Source organism: Etheostoma spectabile, chromosome 4 (assembly GCF_008692095.1).
Source record: "Etheostoma spectabile isolate EspeVRDwgs_2016 chromosome 4, UIUC_Espe_1.0, whole genome shotgun sequence".
Lineage (NCBI taxonomy): Eukaryota > Metazoa > Chordata > Actinopteri > Perciformes > Percidae > Etheostoma > Etheostoma spectabile.
The window spans coordinates 29,443,656-29,454,671 of record NC_045736.1 but is presented as its reverse complement, the minus strand read 5'-3'; the positions used below and the strand labels follow the sequence as shown (position 1 = coordinate 29,454,671).

The 11,016-nt window shown below is 39.8% G+C and overlaps 1 protein-coding gene across 1 annotated transcript in view; it reads right to left on the bottom strand.

Annotated features, from left to right (window-relative positions):
* Nucleotides 1-9,882, bottom strand: part of LOC116687553 (integrin alpha-5) — a 42,757-nt gene extending 32,875 nt beyond the window's left edge. Inside the window, exons 1-3 of the mRNA XM_032513013.1 lie at nucleotides 9,506-9,882; nucleotides 3,298-3,422; nucleotides 1,171-1,271 (exon numbers count right to left, since the gene is read on the bottom strand). Coding sequence (XP_032368904.1) covers nucleotides 1,171-1,271; nucleotides 3,298-3,422; nucleotides 9,506-9,699 — 420 coding nt within the window. The 5' untranslated portion in view covers nucleotides 9,700-9,882. The remainder of the gene's footprint in view (nucleotides 1-1,170; nucleotides 1,272-3,297; nucleotides 3,423-9,505) is intronic.
* Between the last annotated feature and the right edge of the window lie 1,134 nt (nucleotides 9,883-11,016).

Genomic DNA, 11,016 nt, shown 5'->3' with positions numbered 1-11,016 from the left:
AAATGAGCATAATATGAGCACTTTAAATTGACCCTGAACTGGTCCCTCAAACATCAATTGTGAAATCATAGCTTAGCAACTGTAACTACACACAGAAAGGCTATCAAGCCTCAAAGTCTTTGAAATGACTGGGAACCAGTAAGAACGATACTTAGTATTGTTAAACTTTGGAGGGTTGGGTCATTTTTTTTCGCTAAACCTAAAAACAAAAGAGGATGTGGAAGTTATAGACAAAGCAACGTGTGCTGTGAGGTACTTTAATGGCCAATAGTTTACATTTTATTAGTGAACTAGACTTTGTGAAATAACATTTTGTTAAAAAATAGCGTTGCTCAGTCCTAAATGTTTACGTTAGCCAATTTTAAAGCAGCCTCATTTGCGGAAATGTAATTAATGTAATTTTCCATTCATGGGTTAGTGCTCATTTTGTAAACAGTCATCCTTATAAACTGAGTTATATTCTTTGAAAACGTTTACAATAAATGGAAATCCTCAAACTGTGTTAGTATCTGAGGCAATTACAGTAGGTTAAATTGATTCTACCCTGCAATACAACAACAAAACTGTTCCTTTGTTTCCTTAGACTTAGACTTAGACTTAGACTTAGACCTAGACCTAGACTTAGACCTAGACTTCTCTTTATTGATCCTTTTGGGATGACTCCTCCGAGGAAATTGAAAGTTCCAGCAGCAGTTTTAGCAAGAAAAAAGAAATAAAAAATAGATAAAAAAGACAGTATAAAGACAACAAAATAACAATAATAATAATAACAACAATAAGAACATTCGTCAAATAAACAAAGAAAAGACCATAAATTATTATTAAAGGTTCAGTGTTGAGTCCATGTTTTACATAAGTTATCAACTAGTGAGGTGGCTAACTTTTTGCCTGAGACCTGTACGTTTTTGCTTTTTTTGCATCCAGCTAAGTTAGCAGGATATCATGAATATAGCCATTATCGTTACTATTGGCCCCGTTACATTGGTCGGTACACAGTATATCAAGGGACCCGACATGGAGTCCCAAAAGGCCAAATTATAAAGTTCCTATTTGCACACCAACAATAAATATGGATTAATTAAACAAAAACTTGTTTGCCAACCATGTAATCACAAAGCATAATGTAGGTACATTTTCCAAACAGACCAACCAACCCTAACCCATTCTTACCAAGATGCTGTTGCCATGGGAACGCACAGTAGCTCCAAACCACTGATGGGACTTGAACTCAACCTGAGTATTCACATTGTTTATATAAAAGTGGCGATCGCCTAGAAGAACATAGAGGAGAAAAACATATTAAGGGACATATTTACACAGGCGTGAGCACAGCTCTTTTATGATTAATGATATGAATAATTTAAAGCTGTCACACTTTCCTCAGAAACTGGGACATGGAGGAATGTTAGAGGTGCTATTTTATGTGGTGCTTAGTCAAAGATCCCCCTGTCACCAGTGTTTGATTTTGGTGCAGTCAGGGCTTCATTTGAGAGCGCACCCCACATGTTCTTGGCTTTTTACATGGATATTTTATGGCCTTGTTCCTGGGGTCTGGGGTCTTAATCCGTCCTTCATGCTATGGCAGACATCAAACAGCTCAAAGGGACTTGGACCTTTTTGTTACTGTAACTCAAATGGCTGGACTTCATTGTCAGGATCTGTTTTAAGAAGAGGCCCTGGCAGTATGAAGGCAAGGAACTGTGATGAGGGAGGGGGTGGTGGAGTGCTAGAAGTGTGTGTGTGTGTGTGTGTGTGTGTGTGTATATGGTGTGTGTGTTGTGTGTGGGTGTGGGTGTGGGTGTTGTGTTGTGTTTGTGTGTGTGTGTGTGTGTGTGTGTTGTGTGTGTGTGTGGTGGGTGTGTGTGCGTGTTTGTGAAGTTTCCTGCCAAATTTCTACTTTTGCAGCCTCAGCAGCTTTACACATCTTTTTTTTTTTTTTAACTTGCTGGTACAATAATTAATTTAAAAAATTGGATTGTGACTCCTTGTCCACAAAGCGTTTGAATCAGATAGGTTAGCCAGGTTGTCTTAACGCCAGAACACTAAAAAAAGCAAGTTGCTGACTTTGAAATACCGTTCACATCCTTTTCCAAGTACTGAATAAAAGTGTGTGATGTTGGGGTTTGATCCTAATGTCTTCTAAATGCGGGATTTCTGTCAAACCTACAGTGAATAAAAACATGTTTGCCATTCAGCATCTTTGAAAGATAACTTTCCAAAACCTGACGTCTTAAATCACACTTAAATATGTCTGTAACTGTATAAGCTTTGGTGGTATATTTTCTGATATATGCGCCTGCTGACTGTAGCGGAGTGCTGACATTAAACTCTCCAGGCTGTAACTCAGTGGGCCTGTTTGGTTAATGCAGTCTGGGCTGTGTCCTCAAACACACCATGAATCCAGAGGCCTGTAATGGGAAATACAAGACTACTTAATGTACTTTGTAAATGCATGAGCATGTGTTTGTGTGTGTGGGCCTGTGTGTCTGTGTGAACATAAATGTGGTTTTGCATGATTTTTTTTTCTAAGCTGCATCATGTTTCAGAGGCTGCAGAGACCGTTTGTAAACAGTTTGTAGGTGTGTATTTGTGTACGCAGAGTTTGCATGGTCACAGCTCTCAATCTGTGGAAAACGCCATTCTATATCAGCATGCAAGAGCCTAGGATAAGTGGACCCTGTGATCCTCAAACGGTGGTCCTTATCGCTTCCTGCATTTCTGATGGGGGTGATTATTTTTCTGGCAGAGCGGGGAGCAGCCCAGGTCCACTGGGGTCCTTGTCCCTGTAATGACTCTGCTCTAATTAAAGAGCGCTTACAACACTGGGCCCGAGTCCAGCAGGAAATCAAAGCTCTGTGAAAACACTGCAAAATACGGCCCATGTCCCAAACTGGAGCCCATAGTGAGGGGTGCTGTGGGGGGAAAGTCACCCCTGAAACACCAGAAAGATATTAAAGGCATGTTTAGATTAGGAGCTGTGTGATGGCAGGGAGTCGCACTTCTGACCTCAGGGTCAAGCATAGTGGTGCTTTATTACCTATAGCTTCTCTCAGCTACTTTTATGGCCGGTTAGAGACAGCTGAGAGTTTACTACACAGTTCTGATGCAACTGTTTAACAGGGAAAGTAACATTTTTACAACCTGGAACAATGTGAGTTATCTACTAACTGCTGTGATTATGATGTAAGGGAAATGTGTACTCCCTTGGATTTTTAATATTGAGCTTGATTTTCCACAGATCACATTTTTATCTTCAAAGAGGTCGACCGTCAATTTAGTCTTAACAAGACACCCTACCTTGCTTGTCAAAGTCGACCATGCTGCAGTTAGGTTCGCCCCACGGGCACAAGTACACCGCTCCTCCTTCAGTGATGTTGGGTTGGCTGGTGTTGGCTTTCGGAGCGCCAATCAAAACACTGATACTAGACAGCAGAAAGGAAAACAGAATCTTACATTGCGGTGACGGGCAGTGTCCACGGAAAGCCCAAGATTACACAAAGAAACATTTGTTTTGGTCGAAAATCATATGCATTTCACTTGTCTTATGAATAATGTGTTGTCATACACATAGCTGATGAAATAAGTAATAACCTGGGCAACGCAACAAGTTGTAAACACTGACATATTATCACCTCATGCAGTTAATTTAGCAGGTGTACACCAGTTAGTCTGTCTGCTGTTTGACAACACTGACAAGAGCCATGAGAATGAACCAAAGCGGTAATGTTGTGTGCTGTAAAAACAATGAGCTGAAAGAAGCTGAAAAACTCCAGTGCTACGGCGGACTGTAATTCCAGGTGATAATTCTCTGTACTTTTGTCACTTTCAACCACTTTTACATTATCAGTGGGTATTCATAATTCATTGTTACTGTATATATTGCAGCTTTAAAGATAGCTTGCTACAAAGTTGCTATTGAAACAACTACAACAGTTGTCTGAGCGATTAGAGTACAAGTTATTGTTGGGACATGAAACTTATTGCAGCTCTTTCAGGCATATTGAACAGGAAATTATTGATTGGAACTCCTTATTCGGTTACTATTTGATAAGTTTACACCGTCGTCCAGACAAAGATGTGATAATTTTTGTGTTTTCTTGTAATGAATAGCAACTCTTTCGAGTAAAAGGTAGTTCTGCAACTGCAGTAAAAGTACACAGTATCAAATTTGTCACGTGTTTTTTAATGTCATAACTGCTATTGCCATGCTAGCTACTGTACTGCCAGTTGGCTAGGAAGGTGGTTTTATAATCATTTATCCTTAGCTCCAAAAAGTTTCAGTCTGGAAATTAATGAATGGCAATAACATGCAACAGAGAGATACAGCAAGATGTATGTGTAAATATCCTGCACGCACTCCCACATGCAAGTGAGTGTGTGTATAATGTAAGTGTTTGTTACAAATCAGCTGAGCTTCAAGGTTTTCAGACAGCCCTGCTAAAAAGGCCTGGCCCAGAGCAAAGGGCACAACTTAAGACATTGGTGACTGATGACATTAGCAGAGATCAGACAGACTCTGTTCTCCTCCCATCCCCCAAAATGTCTGGAGAGCACAAGAGGAATATTTACATGGCTGGATAAGCTTTCCTTAAAAACCACTCACTCCACAGCCACTCAGCCGACCAGGGTGCGGGTTTTCAACGGTCTTCTCTTACAAAAGGCACAGGACTTTTAAGCCGCTGCCACCCTCTGTGATCTCTGCACGTGTGGATTTGTAAGAGTCAATTAAAAAGCACTTGTAATGAACACTTCACAGCCAACAATAGCCTCCTCCACAGCATGCCGTGTATCAGTGGGATGATGGATGCTTCTGTTGAGACCTGAAATACAGATTCCTTTCTTTTAACTCACGTTCAACAGGAACATCTGCAAACGGGGAAATGGCTTTGAGGCATGCCCAGGTCAAAGATGCAACATATAATTTTTTTACTAAAGGATTTACGAGCTCCAGCCAAATTATTCTGAAACTAGTCACAGCCTATTGGTAGGATATCCTCGCTCAGTTGAACTGTCCCTATGAATCATGACCTAATCAAAATATTTTCTTTTACACATTATATAATGTTGATTTTTTTTTCTTTCTTTTAGAAGTAAGTTGCTCTAAAATACTGATAGTGTTACCCTTTCAGGCCTCTGAAGGTATTTCAATTAAGCAATTTAAGGATAGCTGAATTAAACATGTAGACATCACTTCATTTTATAAGGGCACAAGCCAAACAGGTTATTAACCATTTAGTATAATAATATGACCACACTTTACATATGTCCATGGAAACCAACAAAGCCCCTGTATCCCTGAACCCTGTTCAGGTTTCCACAAGATTCTATCTGGGTTGTTATAATAAACAGGATATGATGTTTACATGAGCCAGATCCCCAAGCTGAATTAGTTTGGTTTTTTAGCATGTAAATACATGCATTAAACACACATGTGTGGGTGGCCTAGAATAATCTTACACAATACTCAATTAGTGTGTTTTCTTAAAGTGATTTAGTGAAATATGCAATGTTGATTAAACCTACATTAAAGCTGCTCTAAAACATAGGCTGCTGTAGAAAAATCCCCACTGCTCTAGACTGTACATTTGCTCAATTGACCAAATGATATCTATTTTATATTATTATAAAATAATTACCAGATCCAGATTAAAAACCCAGCACAGCACTGACCAGGACTGGCTGTTCAGTAAAATGAAGCCAGCAACATTTGGTGGCCTTTAATGTAGAGCTCACAGACAAGTTGGTAAACACAAAGAAGTTCACTGACTTCAGGTCACAGGATTTCAACAGCTGTGTCCCATTTCCAAACTAGAGACTAATTCTATAGATGGTTTGGGTATGCAGTGTGTTCACAAGGGGGAAAGTGACAAAATCAAGTAGCTTACACTCAAACAGGACTAAGAGTTTATAGCCACAGCTCAGTGAGGTGTTATTAAGAATCCCACTACCCTGCTTATCCAGGATTGGCCAGGATCCTCCAAACCACACAACTTTATGTCATGTATGGCTACCCTCTAATACGGCCCAGTTGTGTCAGGTTCAGGCACAACAATGACTTAGTTTATGTTCAGGCACCCACACTAATTAGTTAGGTATAGAAAAAGATTGAGGTTTGGGTTAAAATCAGACGCTACTTCACTTCTGCCTACTCATGTGGCGCAGAACGTGACATAGCTGCGTTTGTTCCGTAAATTTGAACTTGCTGTTTACTTTAATTTTCAAACGGGATTCGAACATCGGTCTCCTGGGTGAAAGTCCTGTGTTTGTTTGAGTGTCTTGCCAAGAAAAGTAGTGGGAATCATAACCACACCTCTGAGAGGTTGTATACATAAGCACAGCTATGGTTGCATCAACATGCCCACAACGGGGTTTATCAGGTATAATATTCACCATCTTAGTTTAGCGTGTTAGCATGGTAACATGTACTACTTATAAACACAAGTACAGGCGAGGATGGGGCAATGTAAGTTGTTTTGTCATGAACCAAAGTATTGGACAAACACAAACTTTTACCTAATGTTGGTGCTAGATGACAAGTCAAGGATTTCACCAAAGAGATTAGGAGTCAACCCGAGGGGGACATGACTATATGTACAAGAACTTTTATGGCAATCGATTAAATAACTGTCCAGACATTTCACTTTGAACCCAAAAAAGTCAGTAGTCTTACAAACCATCAATGTCTAGGTACAATATTTCATGGCAATTCATCCAATTTTGTCACAATATTTCAGTCTTCACCAGAGCAGTGGTCCAACCGACCAACATTGCCATCCCTACACTCTGAGAAATATCTGTGTATTAACAGTTGTACGTCTGCATATTTTAACAGAAATTGTTTCACAGTTGTATTTCTGTTTATGTACATTTCAAATTGCATTATGGGACCTGGGGTCGTTTTCGTCGGATTTATTTCTTAGAGTGTAGAGCCATGAAGTGAGTGTACACTGTTGAACCATCTCTGCCAACACACTTGATGCCTGTCTGCTAAACTAGACTTATTGACATCCTGGATATGTGTGCTGAGACAGTTAAAACAGAGACGGCATGGTGAGCAACTCTTAACAAGGTTTCCCAAAGCCAAACAGTGTAGTAATTGTCCGAATGCATGACAACCAGCAGAAACCATCCCATCAGCAGAAAGAAAACATCGATCTCATTCAGGGAAGCATCCTTTTCCTGCTGCGTTGTTTACCCACCACAATTTAGTTGTAAGCAGCTGTCAAAAGATTTATGAATTTGGTCAAAAACAAATGTTAAATTGTTCAGTGTAAGAAAAACTATTGCAGGCAAAGGGGGGGTCTAGTCTGTTGAAATGCATTGGTCTAAAATCAACATATCAGTAATGACTCAACAACATGCCCTCTAACTGCCATTAGCTTAGTAAAGCAAACTCAGAGAATCTTAACCAATTTCCTCACAAGCAAATTTCTACATTCACTAAACCAACATTGGTTTTACTCTGAGCCTTCAAGGATGATAGTGAGAGATAGTGATGGATTTGATTTGACACTCTGAATAAAATTGAGTTGAATTGTGTCTACATCTGATGTATGCTAACAGATATACGATATGTGGTCTGCATGTAGCATTTCTAGTTGTTAGCTAAGTGAGCCTGCTGGCTAGCTAGACAGCAGATTTCTTAGTATGGCTACGTTCAGAAGATTGTGGCTTCTGGCATCTTTCGATATTTACTTCTTCTGAACAGTCCATAGTGTTTTTTTAATCCTCCGTGTCCTCCTTGGCTACTAGCAATTGCGTGGAGAAGGGGGGAGGCGTGCGGTCACGGAAGGCTTGTATCATATGGATGCACCGACAGTTTTGTTGTCATTACTTACATTTCCTAATGGGGGCGGCAGAAAATACACACTATGACTTTAAAGTGATATTATTGTAGATTTTGCTGAGTAACAACTACTGGGGCAGCAGGTAACAATTTATGGAAAGATGGTAAAAAGCAAATCATAGCTTAAAAGTAACAAATCAAGGACAGAATAGTAGTAAACTCAGCTAACAATCGCATTGTCTATCTGAAGTTATCTAATGTTTGCTAACATTAGCCAGCAAAAGCTTCTTACCACACCAAGGCATTAAAACCCCAGAGTGTATTGAAGTGAGCAAATGTGCTTTGTGTTGCTTATAAATGTGTTTTAAGAGGAACAATAGTGTATCTTTTTTCAAATAACATAGTCTCACTTTAATAATGAAGTATTCTCTAAGCCTCAATTCGGAGTGGAGAATTTAACAGAAGTCTGCCACAACATTAAACAAAATGTAACCTCTTTCTAAAGTTGTTTCTGTCTCCTTAATGTCCTTTTCTAAAACACAAGCAAAGACCAAGGTGTTATTTTGTATTCAAATCTAGCAATACTGTAACATTCATATACCTATACCAATAAAAAAGGAGATCACATATTTATATCTATTTTTGCACACACACAAATAAGCAATAATAGCCTACATGAGATGCACAAAATGTCTATGAGCAGCCAATCACAGAGCACCATAAAGCCATCAGCTTGTTATACTTTATTCATATTCAATTTACTTTGGGGTTATGACTGTGGGTGTCCCACTCTAGTGCCCAGAGGAGAGTTTTCTTAATGTGCCAAAAGCAGGTGATAGTACATGATGTGTGGGAGAAAGGAAGGAAGAAGAACATGTTTGATCTTTGACTTATTCTCACTCAGCAGTTCATCAACTGTCAACAACAACAAAAAACAGCAGGAAACCCCAACTTTCCTTTAGACAGGCCGATTTCTTCCTTTGCTTATAGGTTAACCCCCTCTACCCTGAATCATACACAGCCTTGTATGTCTGTTTCCAATCACACTTGGGCTGGAATCCAGTGTGTGTGTGTGTGTGTGTGTGTGTGTGTGTGTGTGTGTGTGTGTGTGTGTGTGTGTGTGTGTGTGTGTGTGTGTGTGTGTGAGAGAGAGCGAGAGAGAGAGAGTGAGAGAGAGAGAGAGAGAGAGAGAGAAAGATGTGTGCCTATGAGTGATATTTGACTTTACCCTATGCCTTAACATTTCCATCAGAATTACATATTTTTAACAGACTACTCTTACACTTTAAAATGTATCAAATTAAAGTCCCTAAATGAGGGCCTATAGTATGATAAGATCATATAAATGACACTACCATGACAAAATCACTTAACTGAATGTTAAAAACTGGACATAACTGGCTATTTCCCAGCAACGAGTCAAATAGAAAATTGTACTATGTACTACGATATAATATCGCAAGGAAACCATAAGAGAGAGAACAACATGAAAGCTGACTGTGTAAGGTTGGCGTCAGTAGTCATAAAGACCCGGTAACGGTAGAAAAGTGAGTCCACTACAACTGTAATTGAGATTAATCTTTCTAATCCCAATTTATAGTAGCCCATTAGGCAATGATAAATTAGTGATTTTGAACTGCAGAGAATGCTGTAAACTTTCGGTCTTGCCAAAGTAAATGTGAACATTAAGCTTGGTGATGCTGCGTTTAAAGACTTTACCTGGATGAGTTAGTGAAGAACTCTACTGAATAACCGAAGTAACTTCCCCGTGGTCCGGTGAAAACGACGACTTCTTCCGTGTCCAAGTTAAAAGCAGCGCAAAGCTGGACCAAAACCACCACTACAGGTACAGCCAACACGGCGTAATGACAACATTTTCCTCGGGTAGGTGAAAGTCCAGGAACGGTGCCCATCTCTTCTTTTGCGCGTTTCTTCTTTCATTGAATAGCTGAAGCGCAAAACGCATCATCCGTACTGTTCCTTATGTAGTGATCATAAACTGGCATCCTGAATAATCCCTTCAGCTTCATTCAGCAGGTCCGGTGTACCGATCCAGAGTGCATAGTGAAATGTAAAGAAAGGCAAGACAGAGTCAGAGAGAGGGAAAGAGAGGAAAGAAGGGGGGGGGGGGGGGGGGGGGGGGGGGGAGATGATTGCAACCTCATTTGGGAGGTGGAGCTTTATATACCAGGCAGTCTGGTCCCCTGAAGAAGCAAGACTGTGGTAATGTCTTAAAACACAAGACACTTAATGACAAATAGCTATCACAGCAACATGTCAATCTATTGACTAATGTCGAAGGATAGAGACATAATATGCAAATTCATCATTATATTACAAATGCATTTTAAATTGTACTGTCTAAGCATTTTCTTTTGCTGTTATTCATTGCAACCCATGTGTTCATGACACTGAGCCTGCGACGCTGTGAGTGCGAATTCAAACAGTGAATTGCAGCTGTGCAGCTAAAAAATGAGGTGCAACTCGCTATCAATTCTCTGTAGTTTTATCACTATCAGAAACACCTTTCATCCTACAGATTGATTTCACATTGTCATTTGATACCATGTAAAATTGACATTGATTATAGCTGCTTTGAAGTAACAGTGTGTGTCAATGGATACAATTTATCAAAATGATGATCATGACTCTGATGACTTATTTACACTTCACTGACAAAATCAAAATGGACTTGCATCTCCACCTGGACTAACACCAGTGACTCCTAACTTCACTTGGACTTTATCTTTTTGACTTGGAATTGACCTCTCCGAGTCCAAAGAAGAACCAAGTCATTTTTCATACATGTTGAATCAGTCTGACAGCAGGCAGTCATTTTGCCGGAGCAGGAGGAAAAGGGGCATGTCAGATGATACCTGATTATCACATTTGGATGTATCATGTAGTTAAGTGTTTTACATGTTGTGTCTGTTTACTGGAGGTAGAATAAGAACTTAGTTTCAGAAACAAAAGAATTTAAAAGAATATCATCTCTGGGTGCTTACTGTCAGAATCTCCTGGTTTTGTTTTAACATACTTTACATGTCACGACAGAATTTAGTGTGACTAAACCTGGAAACACAGACATCCATATTCAGCTCTGTCTCTCATCACTTTGTTGGAACTCAACTTGCAGTCATGGCAGACAGAAAGGCAAGCATACAGTACTTGATTGTTTGCCTCATGGTTGTGTGTGTGTGTGTGTGTGTGTGTGTGTGTGTGTGTGTGTG